The sequence below is a fragment of the Elephantulus edwardii genome, unplaced genomic scaffold, assembly GCF_000299155.1.
Source record: "Elephantulus edwardii isolate Elephantulus edwardi_28Jun2011 unplaced genomic scaffold, EleEdw1.0 scaffold00292, whole genome shotgun sequence".
NCBI classification, from domain to species: Eukaryota; Metazoa; Chordata; class Mammalia; order Macroscelidea; family Macroscelididae; genus Elephantulus; species Elephantulus edwardii.
In genome coordinates, this window is record NW_006400042.1 from 1,956,566 (window position 1) to 1,977,163 (window position 20,598).

At 43.6% G+C, this 20,598-nt stretch overlaps 2 protein-coding genes across 2 annotated transcripts in view; one reads left to right on the forward strand and one right to left on the reverse strand.

Annotated features, from left to right (window-relative positions):
• Positions 1–4,965, forward strand: part of CENPP (centromere protein P) — a 565,831-nt gene extending 560,866 nt beyond the window's left edge. Inside the window, exons 6-8 of the mRNA XM_006900737.1 lie at positions 3,606–3,685; positions 3,992–4,083; positions 4,838–4,965. Of these exons, the coding sequence (XP_006900799.1) occupies positions 3,606–3,685; positions 3,992–4,083; positions 4,838–4,965 (300 nt within the window). The remainder of the gene's footprint in view (positions 1–3,605; positions 3,686–3,991; positions 4,084–4,837) is intronic.
• Positions 4,966–7,661: 2,696 nt separating this feature from the next.
• The window catches only part of IPPK (inositol 1,3,4,5,6-pentakisphosphate 2-kinase), a 97,140-nt gene continuing 84,203 nt past the window's right edge, over positions 7,662–20,598 (reverse strand). The window contains exons 12-13 of the mRNA XM_006900722.1: positions 10,673–10,752; positions 7,662–7,890 (exon numbers count right to left, since the gene is read on the reverse strand). Of these exons, the coding sequence (XP_006900784.1) occupies positions 7,662–7,890; positions 10,673–10,752 (309 nt within the window). The remainder of the gene's footprint in view (positions 7,891–10,672; positions 10,753–20,598) is intronic.

Sequence of the window (20,598 nt, forward strand, 5' to 3'; positions counted from 1 at the left end):
ATAATATTGCATGAGTTCCTTGTTTTTCAATGCAGCATAGTATTCCATTGTATGAATATACCACAGCTTCTCTATCCATTCATTTGTTGATGGGCACCTGGGTTGTTTCCAACTCCTTGCTATTATGAACAAAGCCGCGATAAACATGGATGTGCATAGAGAACTTTTCTCACATTCTTGGGGCATGTTCTCAAGCAGGGCCAATCTCTGGAGAAAGACATGATATATGGGGAGAGAAAGCTAGACTGGCACAGGAACTACAGCTGTGGTTCATTGCACCAGGAGTTGGGGGGTTAGAACAGGATGAGGCAGTGTCTCCTGATGTTTCCACAGGGCCGAGTCAGAACCGAGTCAGCACCAAAGAGGCGGTGCACTTGGCACTGCATGGTTCTGGGGCAGGGGTTGGGAGAGGAGGCAAGCTAACTGCCCTGCTGCAGTGCAGCATGCTCTGCCAGCTGCTTCCATCAGGGCAGTTGGCTGATGGGTATTCTGTACTATTGGCAACTCTTCTAGAAATCTTAAGTTATTCCAATAGAAAAATTTCATTTAAAAAAAAACACAAAAAACTTCATTGGCTGTAGTTAGGAGATGGGCTGGTCATGGAAAGGTCTAAACTGAGCGAAGGGAAGGGATGGGACATGACAGCAGCGTCAACAGAGACTTCCAGGGTGGAGCCAGGACGCCAGAGCACGGGAGCTCACTCACTGTTGTGGTCTGAACAACTTTTAGCTGACCTCCAGTGGGTTTCCAAGGCTGTGAATGGCATGGGAAGGGAAGGCCCATCTTTCTCTTGTAGAGCTGCTGGTGCATTCGAACCACTACAGAGGAATGACTTTGAGTTAGTAGCACACTCCCTAAGGATTGCACCACCAGATCTCCCTGATATGGGATGGTGGTGTTGTGTACTGTCCAGTTGGAACCACCCCATAGCTGACCCTCCAGTGGGTTTGCAGAGGCTTTAGATTGCATGGGATCTACAACCTGTGTGTCTCCTGTGAAGCAACTGGTGATCTAAAACACCTGCCTTTGTGCCGGCAACACAGCTCTTCACCAAAAGACTAGAGCTCCCTACATATGGGATTGTTATTGTTAGGTGCCATCAAGTTGAGTATGACTCATAGCGACCCTATGAACAGCCGACCTGAACCTTGCCCTATCCTGTGCCATCCTCACCATCTCTGACACACTAAAGCCCATTGCTAAAATTATCCTGTCAGTCCATTTCATTGGGGGTCTTCCTCTCCTTCTCTGACCCTCCAACTTTCCAGGGAATAGCCTCACCCAGCTACATGTCCAAAGTATGAAAAGACGAAGCTTCACATCCTTGCCTCCAAGGAGTACTCAGGCTGCCCTCCAAGACTGTTTGCTCTTTTGGTAGTCCATGGAATATTCAGTGCTCTTCTCCAGCATCACTACTCAAAAACATCTATTCTTCTATCACCCTTATGCACTGTCCAGCTCTCTAACAGTAGTAGATGATTGAGAAGACCAGGGCCTGAATCACACCTTAGTATTCAAACTGACATCACTGCTCTTCAACATTTTGGAGAAGTTCCTGACAGCCGAGCTGCCCAATGCAATAGGTCTCTGATATCTTAACTGTTGGTACCAAAGGTGTTCATCTAAGGAATATGAAATCATTGTCAGCTTCAGTTCTTTTTACACCTATCGTAATGTTGACTGTTGGTCCTGTGATGAAGATTCTTGTTTTCTTGATTTAGAGATGTAATCCACATCGAAGGCTATAGTCTTTGATGACCTGCAGCAAGTGTTCCCATATCCTCTTCCGTTTCAGCAAAATTGTGTCATCTGCACAACACAGGTGGTTGATGCCACATTCTTCTTCATACAGTCCAGCTCTGTGAATTATGTGCACAACATATATATTGAAAAGGTGTGGAGAAAGGATACCAACGTGATGCATACTGTTCTTGATTTTAAACTATGCAGTGTTCCCTTACTCTCTTCGTGTAACAGCTTCTTGATCTAGGTATCAATTTTGTATTAGCACAACTAAGTGTTCTAGGATTCCCATTCTTCTCAATGTTAGCCATACTTTATGATCCAACCAGTTAAATGCCTTTGCATAGTCAATAAAACACAAATATACATTTTCCTGGTATTCTTTGTTTTCCACCAGGATCCATCTGACATCAACAATGATAAATAATCCTTGGTGCCTCTTCTAAAGCCAGTTTAACTTCTAGTAGTTCCCTAACAGTGTACTGCTCTAGCTGTTTAATGTTCTTCAAGAATATCTTAATTGAAGGGAGCTCTGCTGGCCTAGTGGCAAGAAGCTGTGCTGCAATTACAAAGGCATGCAGTTCAAATCCACCAGATGTTCTGCTGGAGGAGGGGCAATCTCCTCCTGTACCAGCTGGATCTGATTCAATGGTACACACACACAAATAAAATAGAAAATAAAAATGTTAAAAAATAATACCTTGATTGACTGAGATATTAATGATATAGTTGATTAATTTCTGCATTCTGTTGGATAACCTTCCTTGGACAGATCTACCTCTCTTACAGTCAGTTGGCCTGGTAGCTGTCCTCCAAATTTCCTGGTGTAAACTGGTGACTACATACATCTAGGGCAGCATCTGTTGGTTGAAACATACTAATCAGTATTCCATCAATTCCTAGGGCCTTAGTTTTGCTAATGCCTTCACTGCAGCTTGAACTCCATCCTTCACTATCATTGGCTTTTGTTCAAATTGTACTTCCTGAAATTTTCAGTGTCAGCCAATTCTTTTTGGTACAATGATTCTGTGTATTCCATCTTCTTTTGATACTTCCTGGATTGTTCAATATTGTACCCAGAGCATCTCTCAATATTGGAACTCGAGGCTTGAATTTTTCCAGTTCTTTCAGCTTGAGAAATGCTGAGTTCATCCCTTTTTATTGACTCTAGTTCTCTACACATTGTTATTTTGCTTTATAATCTCTAGCTGCCCTATGAAATCTATTCATCTCTTTTGTTTTTGGTTTCTTGATACTGATAAAAATTTTCATAGTTTCTTCTGACATCCATTTTGGTGGTTTTTTTTTTCTTTCTCCTCCTTTGTACTGACCTTCTGCTCTCTTCATGGATATCTCTATTGATTTCAATGCCTCAGACTTGAGATGATTCTTAAATTCAGCTGGAATAGGCTCAAGGTTGCATTTTAGTTCCTATGGACTAATTTTCCTTTTATTCAGCTTCAATTTAAACTTGCACATGAGTAATTGATGGTCTGTTGCACCATCAGCACCTGGTCTGGTTTTGACTGCTGATACTTCACTTCTCCAGTGATTCTTTCCACAAATAGTGTCATTCCTTTGTAATCCATCAGGTGAGGCCCATGTGTAAAGTTACTGTGTTTCTTCAAAAATATCTATTTTCTAGGAATAAATTATTGAGCACACAAAACTTGATCATTTAATCTCTGGCCTCATTTCTGTCAACAAAGCCATAGTTTCTAACTACTATTCCTTCACATTTCAGAAAATGGTTTCCTTTATTTTCAGTTATCACTTGCCCATTACCAGGACATAAGCTGAGTGCATAGAACCACAGCCCTCCCTGGTGGAGTTCTGTGTAACCATTTCTTTTTTCCACACAGGAAAAATATCCAGATGTTGTCTACCTCTCTGAAGGTGCCGCCTGTAACTGCATGAGGATCCAGAGCACCAGACAGCCTGAGTAAGTGGACAGCTGGTTTACTCGACTACCATGGGGCCCAGCATCAGCATGGTCTCAGCTGACTAACCTGGGTGCAACTGCAGAACCAGTCCTCCTCTCCAACCCTCTGCAGCGGCTCCCATGCTGGCTGCTGCCCTGCTCAAGATGCAGACACTGCTGCAAACCAGCCATTGAGGCCCCTGGTGGGTTAGGCAGGGGAGGGTGGAGGTGATTCATTTCTTCTCCACCAGAGAATAGGTGCTGCATACAGCAGTATCTTTTCTTGAAATTCAGAACTCACCTTAAAATGTATTTTACTGCTTTCAGATTTGAATTAATAATTGTTTGGAGGATACAAGTAGATGACAAAGGGAAAGTTCTGCCAAAGCTGGATCTTTTAACCAAAATCCCACAACAAGGTAATGTGAAATCATTTCTCCCTCATTCACTGCCATCAACTTGATTTTGACTCATAGCAACTTTCCATTGGGTTTCTGAAGCTGTCAATCATGAGGAAATGGTCCATCTTTCTCCCTCAAAACCATTGGTGGGTTTGAGCCTTTGGAGGTGTGTGACCTTTGCATTAGCAGCCCAGCTCCTGTGGGCTTAACTCCAATTACACGTGTTGTTGTTGTGTTGTCAGAGTGAGAACCACCTCCCAGCTGACCCTCCGGTGGATTTCCAGATGCAGAAAATCATGAGGGGGGACAGCCCATCTTTCTCCCACAAAGCAGCTAGTGGATTTAAACCATGGGCCTCTGGGTTGGCAGTGTGTTAAAAGACTCAAATGTCGATGTCCCAGGGTAACTTCTGACTATGCTAGATAAGCCATCCTCCTTCCAGCAGGGTGTACATGACAAAATAATCAAGCAGAAAATATAACTTTTGCATTTTTGATATATATGAAAAGGGAAAAAAATCTTTTCCATCAATAATTACTCAGAAAACACGAGGAAGGGGGGTTGTCAATCAGTGGGCCTCCTGGGCCGAATGTAGGCTGGGAATGTGGTAACATGGAGCCTCCCCTTGCCCACACCCAGCCCCTAACCTCCTCAGAGGCTGCCAAGGAAGGTGTTAATCAGCCTTTAGGTGAGGCCCACAGGCAGGAGTAGAAAGTACAACTGAGAAGCCAGCCCCTCTGAAGTCCTTATGCAGTTTCTGCTGTCTTTGTAGCTAGGAAACGGGATAAGAAGGAAGTCCAGAAACGTGCTCCTGTCTGCTTCCGCACCCTGCTGGGGGTACTTGGAATTGAAGCCTCTCTAGAAAGCCTGATAAAATTGTTTCTCAGCACAAAAGAATGATTAGTTCACAGAAACGAAACACTTACAAATCAAATTCTGCACTCAGCAGTTTATAATTTTATTGACTATAAACATTTGCTATTTCCCATTTAGAAATCGTATCCTTAAAACATGCTGTGTATGCAGTATGGCACATAAATATATAAACTGTCATGACATGAAAAATAAATACAGCTATTTAAATAGAAAATGTCAAATACAAGTGGCATGTATAGTGTATTTTTTTTAAAAATAAGCTTAACATTTGAGTCAGTATATCAAGAGTGAGTGCATGTTCTTAGAGACACCTGGAGGTTTCTATGACAAATCTGGGAGCAGTGGTGGTGAAAGAGGTCCCCAGCAGACCTCGGGGGTGGGGGGCAACATGCTGGCTCAGCTTTGCTCTACATCATCATCCATCTGCTTCCCCACGGACACACTGCACTGCTGGGCTCTGGCTATGGGCCCGGGTTTCACTCTCCCCATATGTCCTTGTGTGGGGAGTAGCAATGGGTGGTCTTGCAGCATTCAGCAAGTATCCTGGCCTTCACACGGAGTGGTGCTGCTGTGCCATCTTGAGAATGCAGTAGACACAAGACCACTAGTGCCCTCCCAGCTGCCGCCGAGCTCCCAGAGCCAGGGTTTTTGTGCCTTCTAAGTGCTCTCGTGGCTGAGTAGATCTACCCATTTCAACAAATTCAGGACCATAACGATGTATGACTGCAAACATGAACCTCACAGGCAGGACGTCTGCATAGTGCTATTGGCACCGCGGAGATGAGGCCTGGAGCCCGGCTGGGTGAGCCAGCACCCCAACGCCTTGCTTCTTTTGCCTCAAACAGACACACATGTTCTAATATTATTCAGTCCTGCTGGGGTGGGCCCATGTGAGGCAGCTCTCTGTACAGGCAAGGGGCTATACCACACCTGTCCTGCAGCTGCTGAGAGGACACTACACAGGCCCTGCCTGTATTGGTAGGACTCCCTGGCCTCAGTAATGACATGGAAACCTCAGGTTAAACACAACATGGGGCCAAGGCTCTTTCCAGGGCACACAGCTAAAGCTATTTCCCTTCAAGTCTTATCTACTGTAGTAAAAACCAGTGAAATATAGAAGTTATATATAAAAATTATAGATAGAAAGATAGATAGATAGATGATAGATAGATATAAAATACACACTCCCACATATATGAAGAGAGATTTTCATCAGGGAAATGGCCCACACAATAGTAGCAGTGGCAGGAGAGAACCTCTTTAGGCTTACAACGCAGAGGTAAGGTGACATGAAGGGAGCAAGAACTTTGTCTAAACATCTACTTCTAAAATGGAAATGGTCACGCCCCACAGGAAATGCTCCTATCATGGGAAGTTGTTATATAGAAGGGTGCCTGGCCCAGTCTGCCAAACTGCTATGAATGGAGAGTCTAACCAAGCTGACAGCGTTCAACGTCACACCTCATTATGGTGAGGCTGGGGAAACCTGCATGTTCAGCCCCAAAAGGCTCCACACAGGCCAATCTGCTTAGGGAGCATGCCCACCAAGGGTCACCAGAGCCTCAGCGTAGGAGGTCAAGAGAGCAGCTCTGAGCCCTCAAAGTGAAGAAAGAGTTTAACATTAGGACAGAATTGAACAAATTCTAGAGATGGCTTGTTTTAAACAAGTGTAATTTTCAAGTTATTACAAAATTTCCCACAAAAATTATCAGCAAAACATCTTCCAGGCAGCATTTTCATATAATCCCATAGTTTCACTAATAAAACATTTGGTTAGATTAAGCCATCATTAGTCCCTCAGAATTCACGTGTATACAACATGTCATAGGAAAACTGGCCCCAGCTGGGTTCTACAGCAGCTAAGCTGTGATCACACACTAGTGATCCCAGAGGCCTCTCGGTGCTCTTGGGACAGACCCTCCCGCTGGCCCCAGTGTGGAGACAGGTCTGCACACACTGGAAGAAGGAAGTGAGGAGCTTGTGCCCTTAGATGCAGGCCAGCTGGCCACTAGCAGCTCTAATCAGTCAACCTCTTCTAACAGCTTCTAAAGCAGCAACTTCAAGTGGAAAGACTATACTATTGCTCTCCCTAGCGTTAAAGATGGGAAAAAAAAGTAAATTCCTGATGGAAGGGCTCCCTGCTACTCCCTGCTGGCCCAGGCACCCCATCCACAGGGTCCCTGAGCAGGGGCTACTACCTAGCCACCCCATGGACACATTGGGCCTACATCACAGAGTGGCCTGAATGTAAAAAGGCAGCCATGGATTCAGCTCAGAAGTTCCAGTAGTACCCATGTGTTCTTAAACATCCAAAACATTAATATGTGAGACTCAAGTGTTCTATGTTAGGAGAGTATTGTAGTATGAGAGTATTGTAGTAGCATTTGGGTTTCAATAAGGCTTTCTGCATTGGAGAATCAGATGTGAGCCCTGGCCAACAAAGAACAACTATTCAGAATATCTCCATAGGCTTCTGAAAACATTTCCATTTTAAGACCAAGAAAAAGCCTTCCTGGGAAAAACCTACTGCTGAGGTCAACCCCTTTCTCCTTGAGACATTTCTAGTGCTATGCAATTCCATCTCTGTGAGAGGCAAACACACTTCAACAAAAGTTAAAGCAAAAAACATTCAGAGTCAAAAGTTACCCAACACAACAATACAGCTCTATCATTAGCCTTCACATTCTATGTTTGTGTTTTGAAGACACGCAGGAGAAAACTTAGACTTTGTGGAGGAGGAGCGTGCAGTCCTCACTTCCTTTTAACCGGGGTGGGCTGGCTGCAGTGGCATCCTCAGCACGCACAGCCTTGCAGTAGTAGTTGATGATCTTGCCATCTAGTGTGTACTGGTGAGGAATACTCTCATAGGGCTTGAGGTCAAGGTCCAGCACGGACACCGAGAAGGCAAGGCGGGATTTGGATGTGGGCACGATGGGTCTGTGACCAGGGCTGGAAGAGAAAATGCAGTGTTGAAACTACACCCTCTCCACGCCCTGCACTACAATTGCCCTGCTGGGAACACATGCAAGGTCAGCAAGGGCCACTGCCGCAGGCTTCCCAGTGGACATGAGCTCAGGTAAATGAGAGGAAGAAGGGCCTAACAAAGGTAGGACAGCAGTCATGTAGGATGCCTCGTGTCCAGCTACTTTATCATGAGGTTACACAGGACAAAGAGGATGCAGACCCGTTCCTGACAACCAGGTCAAGGAAGAGACCTTTTGATATGCATCCTCTGTAGTGAGGAAGGAACTCTGTTCATGCTTTTCACATTGGAAGAGAGATTTGGTCTCATTTCTCCAACTGGACCTACAATGCTTCATATTTTCTTGGCGCATATATGTGTTTGTGTGTGTTTAAACATCAGAGTGTTCATATAATTAAATGCAAATTAACACAGGACAGGTATTCTGGAGTCATCACTTTGGTATATTTACTACTCTTCTAGATTTAGAAAGCACCAAGGTTCTGCTTGCAAGGGAGGGTTCAGGGGATCACTAAATGTTCATTTTTTAATGGCATCAATGAAAGAAAGGTCCCAATTTCTAGGTCTTTGGCAAATTCCTGCTACACAATCATGTTCACAAGAAAACACAATTATTGGTTCAGTTACTGTCTTCAAAATAATAGGAAATAAGCACACTTCCAGAGGCACCACACCTTCAAAGCTGGAAGGGCCTCCAGGCAGTGGTTAGAGCCCTCTGCCTGCTGTCCTTTCAGGTCTGAACAGCTGTAGCTTCTAATGGCAAACCATGCATGTCACCAGCAAGCAGCCAGCGCTGTTTCCTAAAGGTTCTTCAATGAGGTCAACACCAGTGCCTGCCAGAACAGCTGTTCCACTGACAGCGAGCCTGTGTTTCCCTCACTGCAGCAGTGGAGAAGCCTCACGTATCCCAGACACCAGCCAGCTGCCCAGAGCCCTGGTAGGGAAGGGGACAGACACCTTCCTGGCACTCATCCTCCCAGGTGACACTGTGGGGTTCCATGCCTGCTTTGCCTATATGCTTAGCACTGGTGCACTGGCCAGCAGGAGGGTGACCTGCACACAGAGCCACCTGGCAGAAGCAGCTGCTCACACAGCTGAGGAAACCTGGCTGGGTACCGGAGTCAAAGAAGCAGCAGGCGCTGTGGGGACAAGGACCATCTGGTCACCTGTGCCCCATCACTACATTTCCAAAGGATGGAAGTGTCCTGCAAGTGATTGCAGGAGAGGTACAATTGGAGAGATTTTTTTTTTCTTTTAAAGACAAGGGAGAAATACACAGCAGAGTGGAGACACTTATCCATGGTGGTGTGATGAGCAATTATGACAACTGTCAAGTGCGCAGGATGAATGCTCATGCCTATTAATTTAGCCTCACATTAGTGTCCAAGAGAGGAGGGCAGAGTGATACATGGTAGTGTCTGGTCCAGTCCATCTCTGCTTTTGCTCTTAACAGAGGACAGCCTCTTGCTTCGGTAGGAAGTTTACTGGTGCTTCAGAATGGTACCCAAGAGCCATGGAGCCCTGGTCCCCAGGCAGCAGGCTCACTGGAGGGGACCACCAGGAGCAGGGGACCCTCTAGCTCTCTAGGGGCGCCCGTCCTGCACACACAAGCTAACACCCCACCCTTTCAGTGGCACTTTCAGATCCTGTTTCCTAGACTCTGCCTGATGTTTCACTTCCCCGAAGCTCCCAGCTCTAACTTGTTCTGCTTCAGGAAGGACAGTGGAACCCGTCTTTAGCAGTTATCTCTCATCTAACAACACTAAATCAGTTAACCAGTCGTAACTAAGCATGGGAGGTAGTGTTAGGATTTAACACATTTTCAGCTCAAGGATTTTTTTGGTCTCTTAGTTCTGCCCTTTCAATTTCTAAAAACCTCCTATTAGAAGTGGACAACTCTAGGCCTGTCAAAGAACAGAACTTGGGGAAAACAAGTGGTCAGCTGCCAGCAACAAAGGACAGCTTGACCCAGGCTAGCATGTAAGATGGGCAAATGAGAAGAGCACAAATATTTAAATAATGCTTTTGGTCAAACCTGGAACCTGGTGGTGGTGCAATGTGTTAATGCACATGGCTGCTGCAATGAAAAGGTCAGAGGTTTGCATCTACTCACTGGAAGAGGCCTGGTGGCCTGCTTCCAAAGAGCAGCCACTAAAAGTGCAGTTTGAGTGCAGCTCTGCTTTGCTTATGTGGGGATACAGCCGCTTACCTGCAACTGGCTTGCTGGTGCTCATCAGCACCAAAAATGCCTTTTTGTTACCATGAGAAGATTAGTGGGCTCACACTTCAATTAAAAAGGGGGGAAGGTCCATGGTAGACAACAGTGATGATTATTGGGGTAAAGAGTGAGACAATGCTGCTGACTGAGGCCTGTTCTGCAGGAGAGCAAGCATGTTGTCTAAGCTTCAGAACTTCTGAGATGCTAACTAATAGGAATAGCAACAAGTCTGGCTGACCTGGCAGAAACGGAGTAGGCTCAGGGGACCTAAACATGATATATGTTATCAAGCCTGGGATGGGGGAAAGGTTGTTGGGCTTCAAAGAGAGGCATTTCCAGCACAGTATCCAAACAGTGATTTTGGTAGAAGAGAACCCTTAGTCATTCTCTATCAGTGGCTTCTGAACTGCGTTACCAATTAGCAAAACATCTGTCAGATCCAACTCCCAGCCAGCCCCCAAGACCAACCTCTGTGCACATGTGTACCCTCAGAGGGCCTCTCCTAAACTTGGCCCTGCTACCATCCTCACCTTTCATCCTGCAAACAAGGGGAGAGCGTGATCATAATGGAGCAGTCTTTGGCTGTCATGGCAACGCGATACTGCTGCACCTGCAGAGGAAGGAGGTCAGTGGTTGGCCAGAGACTCCAAGACCACCCACAGAGCACCCCACCCCAAGTCCTCTCCAACCTTCACCCCGTCCTTTACAGAACCCACGTCAGGGAAGTGAGGAGTGTAGTCATGTAAAGCAGGGACAATCCAGAGGGAGCCAAGAGGGGCTCACACATGCCCCATCCAGAGGGCACCAGAGGACTCTCAGCATAGACCCAGGGGGCTCTTTGCAAAGGTCAGCACTCTCTCGGACCTCTTCTTTGCAAAGCAGCTGTACATCTCCAATCCCAGCCCATGTCTAGAAGAAATAAAAGCCACGGTAGCTGAGCCAGTTCTGACCCACAGCAACCCTGCACTATGATCCATGGCTGGAAAGCCTGTGAAAGGGACTTTCACAACCTAGTGCACAAAGTGTCCGCAGAGCTCCTAAAGAACTTAACGTGGCTCCACTAGATGCCACAGAAATAAAGGGATGGGTGCAGCCAAGTTGAACTACATGATCAGCACATAAAGTGAATATTCTAAAAACAAAATATTCCTTTATTGTCTGACAATATTACAAGAGCTCCGGTGGCTTAGTGGTAAGGAGTTATGCTGCCAACTCAAAGGCACACGGTTTGAATCCAATAACTGCTCCACAGTAAAAAGATGGGCAATCTCCTCTCATGCCTCTAGAAACCCACTGGAAGGTCAGCTAAGAGTTGGTTCCAACTTGACATACAACAAGTATTACAAAGATGGTAATCTTTATCAAAATCCCTGGAAGTTCCTTTGGGGGAAAAAATGGACCAGCTGATTCTAAGAAGTCATGTAAAATTACAAAGAACCAAGAACAGCCAAAATCTTTAAAAAGAACAGATGTTGGAGAACTCACACTTCCTGGTTTTAAAACGTACAGGTAGTAACTAAAAATCTACAGGTAGTAACTGGGAAACCAGCATAAATATATATAAATTGCTGCTATGTACTACTGGGGCAGAACTGACTCAGAGCTGATCCTCCAGCAGGTTTTCAGAGGCAGTAAATCCCATGGAAGGCCACTGCCCATCATTCTCCCTTGGAGCAGCTGCTGGGCCCAAACCTCTTGCCTTTGAGATGGCAGCACACACACTCCTGATCACTAAGCCACCAGAGTGGAGTTGATTTGAAAAATATATGGCCAACTGATTTCCACAAGGATGCAACAATAGTCAGAGGGGAAAGACACCTAGGAAAAGCTCAGATGAGGAAGGTGCCCCTTTTCTCAGAGCAGCTAGTCAAATAGGGACCAGAGGCTGCACAACACGAAGTGGCTTAGATTAGGTAAAGGGTGTGTATTCACTGACTGGACCGCTCAGTACCATGAATAGGGTCCCAGTTATACATTTTCATTCATTTCCCATTGACTGAGTCCTTGGTCCTTGGAGATCTCTTCTGGGGCTTACTGGATTTGTAAATTCATGAATGGGAGAGGAGAATACATCCTTGGTAACCTGTGCCAGGAACTCTCCTGGTCCTTTCCTTATATATCTCTTTGCCAGTATTCTTTCTGGTTATTGTTAGGAGCTGTCAAGCAGGACTCAGAGTGACCCTATGAACAAAAGATCTGAACCCTGTCTTATCCTGTGCCATCCTCATCATCTCCAGAGACATTTGGGCCCAGGAAGTCACTATGTCAATCCATCCTGTTAAATACCTTCCTCTCTTTTGCTGGTCTTCCTCCTTCCCAAGGACAGCCTCTCCCAGCGCCAAGCCCAAAGTGTAAGAGATGAAGCTTTGCCATCCTTGCCTCCAAAGAGCACTCTGGCTGCACTCTCTCCAAGACATAATTGTTCTTTTGGCAGTCCATATTCAGTACTCTCCTTCAACACCACAACTCAAAGGTATTGATTGTTCTGTCATCCTAATTCATTAACCATCTCTCATATGCACAGCAGGTGACTGGAAAAACTGTCGTTTGAATCAGGAACATCTTAGTCTTTAAAAAAACTGAAATCAGTGCTCTTCAGTACTTTGGAGAGGTCCCTGACAGCAGACTTTTCCGCTGCTCAAAGGGAGCATCACCTGATCTCCTTCCTGCTGGTATCAAGGATGTTGATTACAGATATAAGCAAGACAAAATTGTTGATCATTTCAACTTTTTTCTCCATCTATCATGATGTTGCCAAATGTTCTAGTGAGGATTTGTGTTTCCTTGATGTTGAGATGTAACCCCCATGAAGGCGGTAGTCCTTGATCCTCTGCCTAAGTCCTTCTTTTCATTAGCATGTTGCAGGCTGTTAATCCTTCTCCAATTCTGATGCCACATTCTTCTTCATAAAGTCCAGTTTCTCTAATGCTTTGCTCAGCATACAGACTGAATAGGTATGGATAAAAGACACAGCCCTGATACGCATTTCTTTATTTTAAACTACGCGCTGTTCCTTTGCTCTGTTCAGACAACAGGTTCTTCTAGGTATAGATTTCATATGAGTACGATTAAGTGTTCTGGAATTCCTATTCTTTTCAATGTTAGCCATAGTTTGTTATGATCCACAAAGTCAAATGCCTTTTCACAGTCAGTAACACAGAAACAGACATCTTTCTTGTAGTCTCTGCTTTTAGCCAAGATCTACTGGACATAAGCAAAAATATCCTTCATGACACACACTCTTCTAAACCCAGCTTGAACTTCAGGTAGTTCTCTGTCAATGTACTGTTCAAATGGTTTTTGAATAATCTTCAGTAGTATTTTGCTTGCATATGATAACAATATGTAATAATTTCTACATTCTGTTAGATTACCTTTCTTGGGACTAAGAATATCTATCTATTCTACTCAGTTGATTAAGTAGCAGGTCTTCAAACTTCCTAGCATAGACTGGTGAGCATGTTAGTTGCAGCATGTCAATTCTTGGGGCTTTCTTTTTTGCCAATGCCTTCAGTGCAGCTTGAGCTTCTTCCTTTATTACCACTGGTTCTTGATCATATATGCTACTTCCTGAAATTTTTCAGTCAGTGTTGACCAATTCTTTTTTGAACTGTGACTCCAGGTATTCTCTCCATCTTCTTTTGATGCTTCCTGGATCATTCAAGATTTTTCCCATAGTGTCTTGTAGTATTGCAACTCAAAGTTTTAAGCTCTTTAAACTTTAGCAATGCTTAGCAAGTTGTTCCCTTTTTATTCTCCGATTCCAGCTCTTTGCACATTCCATTATAATACTTTGTCTCCTAGAGCTGTCCTTTTAATCTTCTGTTCAAATGCTGAGTAAAAACTTCATCTTCTCCTCCCTTTGTTTGGCTTCTCAACGCTCTAATGCAGCTTTCAGAGTCTCTTCTGACATCCATTTTGGTCGTTATTTTCTTCTGTCTTTGTAATTACCTTTTGCTCTCTTCATGGATGATATCCTTGATGTCATCCCACAACTCATCTCATCTTCACATTAGTGCTCAATGATTCTACCTATTCTTTTTTATTTTTTGGCCCAAACCTATTCTTGAAATAATTATTAAATTCAGGTGGGACAGACCCAAAGTCTATTTTGGTTCTTGAAAACCTGTTTTCATTTTCTACAACTTCAATTACAGGGCTAGTTTCACAGTCAGCACCTGGCTTGGCTTTTACTACTGATACTGAGCTTCAACAATTCTTGTCACAGATGCAGACAATGTGATTCCTGGGCAGTCCGTCAGGTGAGGCCCATGTATGTGATCTGTGTTTCTTAAAAAAGATAGCTGCCATGAATAACTCATCAAACGCACTAAATTCAGTCATTCGATCTCTAGATTAATTTCTGTTGCCAATTCCATAATTTCCAACTATTTTGTTTCCAACTTTTGCTTTCCAGTCACCAATTAGTATTAATGTCTTGACTGCATCTCTAGTCAATTTCAGACTACAAAAGTTGCTGCTACTTGTTGTGCAGCATGGCATCAGAGTTTCTCTTCTTCAGTTTTAGCTATTAGTACATATATTTGGATTAACAGTTGTATTAATAGTTCTTTGTATGCATATGAATAGTATCATATCATGCACAGCATTGTACTTCAGGATAGACCCTGAAATTATCCTTTTGATCATTAATACAACATCAGTCCATTTCAGCTAATTCTGAGAATGTCAAGCTTTATTTAACAAATTCCATTTCCTTTTTTGACAATTCTCAACTTTACTATCCGTATTTCATACAATTAATTTCAATTAAAGGATGTTTACAGCTGCTTCTCATTTTTCAGTCTCTTCTACTCTAAGGTTCTACCACTAATCAGAGTTCCTCTGAAATGTTCACAGGGTTTTCAAAAGCCAACTACAGTAAGTGGGAAACACAGGTGATAAAGTCAAAACCAAACCCACTGCCATGCAGTTTCCATTGCTGATAACCCTTCATCAGGTTTCTGTGGCCATATATGTTATGGGAAGAGGACTACCCAAACTACCAACTGTTTGTTAATAGCATAACAAGATACAAGATATGGGGCCAGAGCTCCTTAACATAGGTGTGTATTTCTGAGTTGTTACTGAGAATGAATAACCCCACAGGGGCAATGGGCTGGCAGGCACACAATATCTGTGAAGACTCAGCTGCAGGGAGTTGGTAAGGCCAGTCCTTCTCAGGTGCTCTGGCCCTAGGCAGTGAGGGAGAGAGAAAGTGAGCCTGCCAGGTCTACAGTGAAGAAAGCTGTGCAGACTCCTGAGTCTGTAACTGGTATCCAATGACCTGGCCCTAGGTGCTAGAGATGCCCCAGCCTCACCTGGTGGTTAAGGTGAAAGAGTAAGTAGCACAGAAAAAGTGGCTGGTGATGAGATGAGGTGAACCACAGGCCCACTTCCAGGCAAGAAATGGAATCATGGTGATCTCTGCCACTGGTAGGTGATAACAGTGGGATTTGTGCACTTCTAACACTACCTGCTTGGTATAGGTAGTCCCGATGTAGTCAGTTGTGAGGAGCTGCTCTCTTCAGTTGCTCTTACTGCTTACAATGCTGTGGCATGTATTTGCTAATGTTATCATTCTCAGATGTTCAATTTTATGATTTGCTGTTTAAAACACTGCTGATAACAAAAGGTAGAAACAATGAAAACTTTAAAATAATAATAATTACAAAGACAGAGGAGGAAGAAAAGACCAAGATGGATTTCAGAAGAAGCTCTAAACATTGCACTGGAGCACCAAGAAGCCAAAACAAAGGGAAGAAATCAAGATATTAAGGAGTTGAACAGAAGATTCCAGAGGGCAGCTCAGGAAGACAAAAAAAGTATTACAAAGAGCTGAAGTCAGAAAATCAAAAGGGCCAAACTTGCTCAGTATTTTTTTTAAGACTTTAATGAAAGTTTACAAAGAACTTGGACTTCCATTCATTGTTGCACGTTTTCATCCCTGTCCTCCCTCCCCAGTTAGCTTTTTTTCCTTTGAAAAAACAGTTCTTTAATTTTTACACAGTCCCCCCTCCACCCACTCCCGCGACCACTTTACCATGCAACTCTTATTCTGGACTTTTGTCATGCCAGTAATACCTAATCATGTATTCCTTTTATACAGTTCTCTTACTTGTCTGTTTCAATGCCATGTACATTATTTATCTCCTCTTTTCTGTTTCCCCACCAACCCTCAAATCAATCTTGTGACATTATGCAGTATTTGTCTTTTTGCAACTGAGATATTTCACTCAGCATAATGTCCTCCATGGTCACCCATTTTGTATATTTCATGAGTTCTTTGTTTTTCAGTGGCTCAGCATTTTGTAAGCTGAAGGGACTGAAGAACAAATTCAAACCTTGAGTTGCAATACTTAAAGATGCTTTGTAAAAAAAAAAAAAAAAAAAAAAAGATGCTTTGTACAGAATATTAAATTATTCAGGAAGCATTAAAAGAAGATGAAATGAGTATACAGAGTCACTGTACCAAAAGGAATTGTGGACACAGAAGAATTTCATGAAACAATGTATGAGCAAGAGCCTGAGGTGATGAAAGAAGACGTTCAAGCTGCTCTGAAAGCATTAGCAAAAAACAAGGCCCTAGACATTGATGGCATACCGATTGACTTATTTGAACAGACAGACACTGCCCTGGATGTGCTCACCAAGTTATGCCAAGAAATCAGGAGGACAACCACCTGGCCAACTGACTGGAAGAGATCTATATTTGTTCCCATTCCAAAGAAAGGTGATCCAACAGAGTGTGAAAATTACCAAACAGTATCTCTGATATCATATGCAAGCAAGATTCTGCTGAAGATTATCCAAAAACAACTGGAACAGCACATCAACAGAACTTCCAGAAGTGTAGGCTGGATTTAGAATAGGCCGTGGCACTAGGGATGTTATAGCTAATGTCAGATGGATGTTGGCTGAAAGCAGAGATTACCCGAGGAGTGTCTACCTATGTTTCTTTGACTATGCAAAGGCTTTTGACTGTGTGGATCACAACAAACTGTGGCTGACTCTGAGAACGGGAATCCCAGAACATTTGATTGTGCTATGTGAAACCTATACTTGGACCAGGAGACAGTCATCAGAACAGAGCAAGGAAATACTGTATGGTTCAAAATTAGGAAGTGTGCCTCAAAGATGTGTCCTATCTGCATGTCTTTTCAATCTATATGTGGAACAGATTATCTTGGAGCCCAAGCTCCATGAGAAGTGAGGCATCAGGATTGGAGGTAGATTCATCAGCAATCTGCATTATGCAGATGACACAACCCTGTTTGCTGAAACTAAAGAGGACCTGAAGAGCTTGCTGCAGAAAGTCAAGGACTGCAGCTTTCAATATGGACTGAAGCTCAACATCAAGAAAACAAAGATTGTCACCATTGGGCCAACTGGCAGCATGATGATAGATGGTGAAGAGATTTGAGATTGTTGACAGCTTCAGTTTGCTGGCTCTACAATCAACACTCTTGGTACCAGCAGCCAGGAAATCAAGAGATGAATTGCATTGGGAAAGTCGGCTGTCAGGGACATCTCCAAAGAACTGAAGAGCAATGACATCAGTCTGGAGACATAAGTGCACTTGATTCAGGCCATGGTCTTTGCAATTACTTGCTATGAGAAGGAGTGATAGAAGGAGAGTTGATGACTTTGAGCTGTGGTGCTGGAGAAGAGTATTGACTATACCATGGATTGCTTGAAGAACAAACAAGTTCATCCCGGAGAGGGTGAAACCAGGTTGCTCCTTGGTGGCAAGGATTCTGAAGCTTCGTCTGACATACTTTGGACATGTTGCAGGACAGGATTAGTCCTTGGAGAGGGACATCATGCTTAGGAGGGTGGAGGGACAACACAGGAGAGGAAGACCCTCGATGTGACAGATTCAGTCACTGGGGTAATGGGGATAGGTGTGTTGGAGACAATAAGATTGGCAAGGCATAGATCAGGGTTTAGGGATGTTGTACATAGGGTCGCTATGAGTCGCAGGAGACTCAATGGCACATAACAACAATAACAACATTCAGTGATCAGAAGCACATTGGTGGTGCTGGCCAGGAGCACAGCTCTCAGTACAGCCAGCTAGTGATGTCACAGATGTTTCTAACAGGGCAGGTTGGATAACTAGATTTTCAACCCTACTTCACACTGTCTACACAAATTAACTCAAAATGGATCCAAGACCCTATGTGCCAGACAAGAAAGCATATATCTAAGTCTTTACAACTTGGATGTAGCAACCGATTCTTAAGATACGACACCAAAAGAAAAAGAAACAAAGGAGAAATAAATTGAATTAACCAAAAGCAAAAGTTTCTATACAGAGTTCTTGAGTTATGAGCATGCTCTATTCCCAAGTGTGTCCTTAGGCTGAGTTTATGAATGAACATGCTTCTCATTTCGCTAAACTTCAGTACAGGAAAATGCTCTAAGTCTTTTCCATGATTTCAAAGTTGTACATACAGCAAGTGAAGGTGACTCTGATGAAAAATTTGTTACAAGTAGGAGTTGGTCAGACTGTTTCAAAGTCAGGGCAAAGTTACCTAGCATAAAGGACATGTACTAGGCACAATTCTGGAATTCTAGTGTACCTGCAGACAGCAGCAGCTGTGTGAGAACACAGGGAAGAAAAGCTTTGCAAATCACATGTATGATGAGGATCTGTATTTGGAATAACAACTATTGCAACTCAGTAATAAAAAGACATGTATTAATTAAGAAAGGTAAAGTCTTTGAATAGACATTCCTCCAAAGAAACCATATATGGCCAATAGACACATGAAAAGGTATTCCTATTCCTCTTGGGGGGAAAAGCTAACACTATTATTTATACCCAAACCAACCCCACCAAGTTGTCCAACTCTATTAGGGAAGTGGGGGGTGAGGGGGTGTGCAGTCTGTAGGGACTTGCACTGCTAACCAAGGGTTAACCTCTCCTGAGATTCCAATCCCCTAGAGACTCTGTGGGAAAGATAAACAGTATTCTCCCATATCATTTACCACCTAAGAAACCCTCTGGCTGGTCAACTACATGTCAGTTATAACCGACCAGCAGTCAGTGTGAGGATGTAGCTTTGTTCTGATCCAGAAACATCCTCCTTCATGGGTCTTCCATCAAGGCAACGATGACCTGGCATACTCCTCTAAGGTCCCATGGCTGATGCACAGTCCACAAGATATCCTCAGCACATTCTTGAAGCTGCAGAACAGAAAGGAGCTGGGTCTCTAGCCAGGGAAAGCACATGAGTTCCAGACCCACTGGACAGCAGTAAAGACTGCTGGGCAGCTCAGCTGCTGTTGTGCTGTCGAGGTGAAACAGACCCAGAGATGATTCACCAGCAGGTTTTCAGAGGCAGTAAATGATACCAGACTGCCACCGTTCTGTGGAGCAGCTGGTGGATCCTAAGCCTTTGGGTTGGCAGCACAGCTCCTTATCAATAGACCAACAGCATTCCCTTGGGCAGCTCAGAGCTTTTCTTTTATGATTTCTTAAATGTTTCAATGTCTCCTGAAACTTTTAGCAGTCTAGTAAAGGGATCCCTTTAAGAACAACATTTTAAAAACAAAGTCATAATCTATAACATAAACAGTCTTCCAAGCATCCTGAAAAATCTACATAACCAGGAAAAGATAAAATGGATGAAGGGGACCTTCTAAGAATCAAATCACTATACACATCCAAAAACTTCTAACAGGATAAAAAGGGAAGCCACGGGGGGGGGGGGGGGGTGGGAATTAATGAATGAGAGGTCAGATAAGGGACTTAGAGCTAGAATTTATAAAATACTCATGCACTAAAACAAGGTAAAGGTAAAAAATCCAATTGAAAAATGGGCACAGGATATGAACAGACACTTCACCAAAGAAGACATCCAGATGGCAAACACATGAAAATATGTTCAAAATCTCTAGGTCTAAGAGAGAAGCAAATCAAAACAACTATGAGATATCATCTCACTCCAGTAAGAAGAGCAAAAAAACAAATGCTAGTGAGGTTGTGCAGAAACAGGCACCCTTATTCAGAGTTGGTGGGAGTGTAAAATGGTGCAACCACTATGGAAGGCAGCACCATACTGGTGCTTTCTCAAAAAGTTGCAAATAGAAATACCATTTGACCAAGCAATTCCACTACTGGGAAACCATAATCGTCAGGAAGATAAATGCACACCCATATTTATCGTGGCTTTTTTCACAATAGCTAAGAGTTGGAAACAACCTAAGTGCCCATCAACAAACAAATGGATAGAGAAGCTGTGGTATATTCACACAATGGAATACCATTCTGCATTGAAAAACAAGGAACTCATGAAATAGTATTCAAAATGGGTGATCCTGGACGACATTATGCTGAGTGAAATATCTCAGTCACAAAAGGACAAATACTGCATAGTGCAACTATTGTAAAATGGGACTGACACTAGGGTTGGGGGGAGACTGAGAGAGATGGACTAAATTACATGTA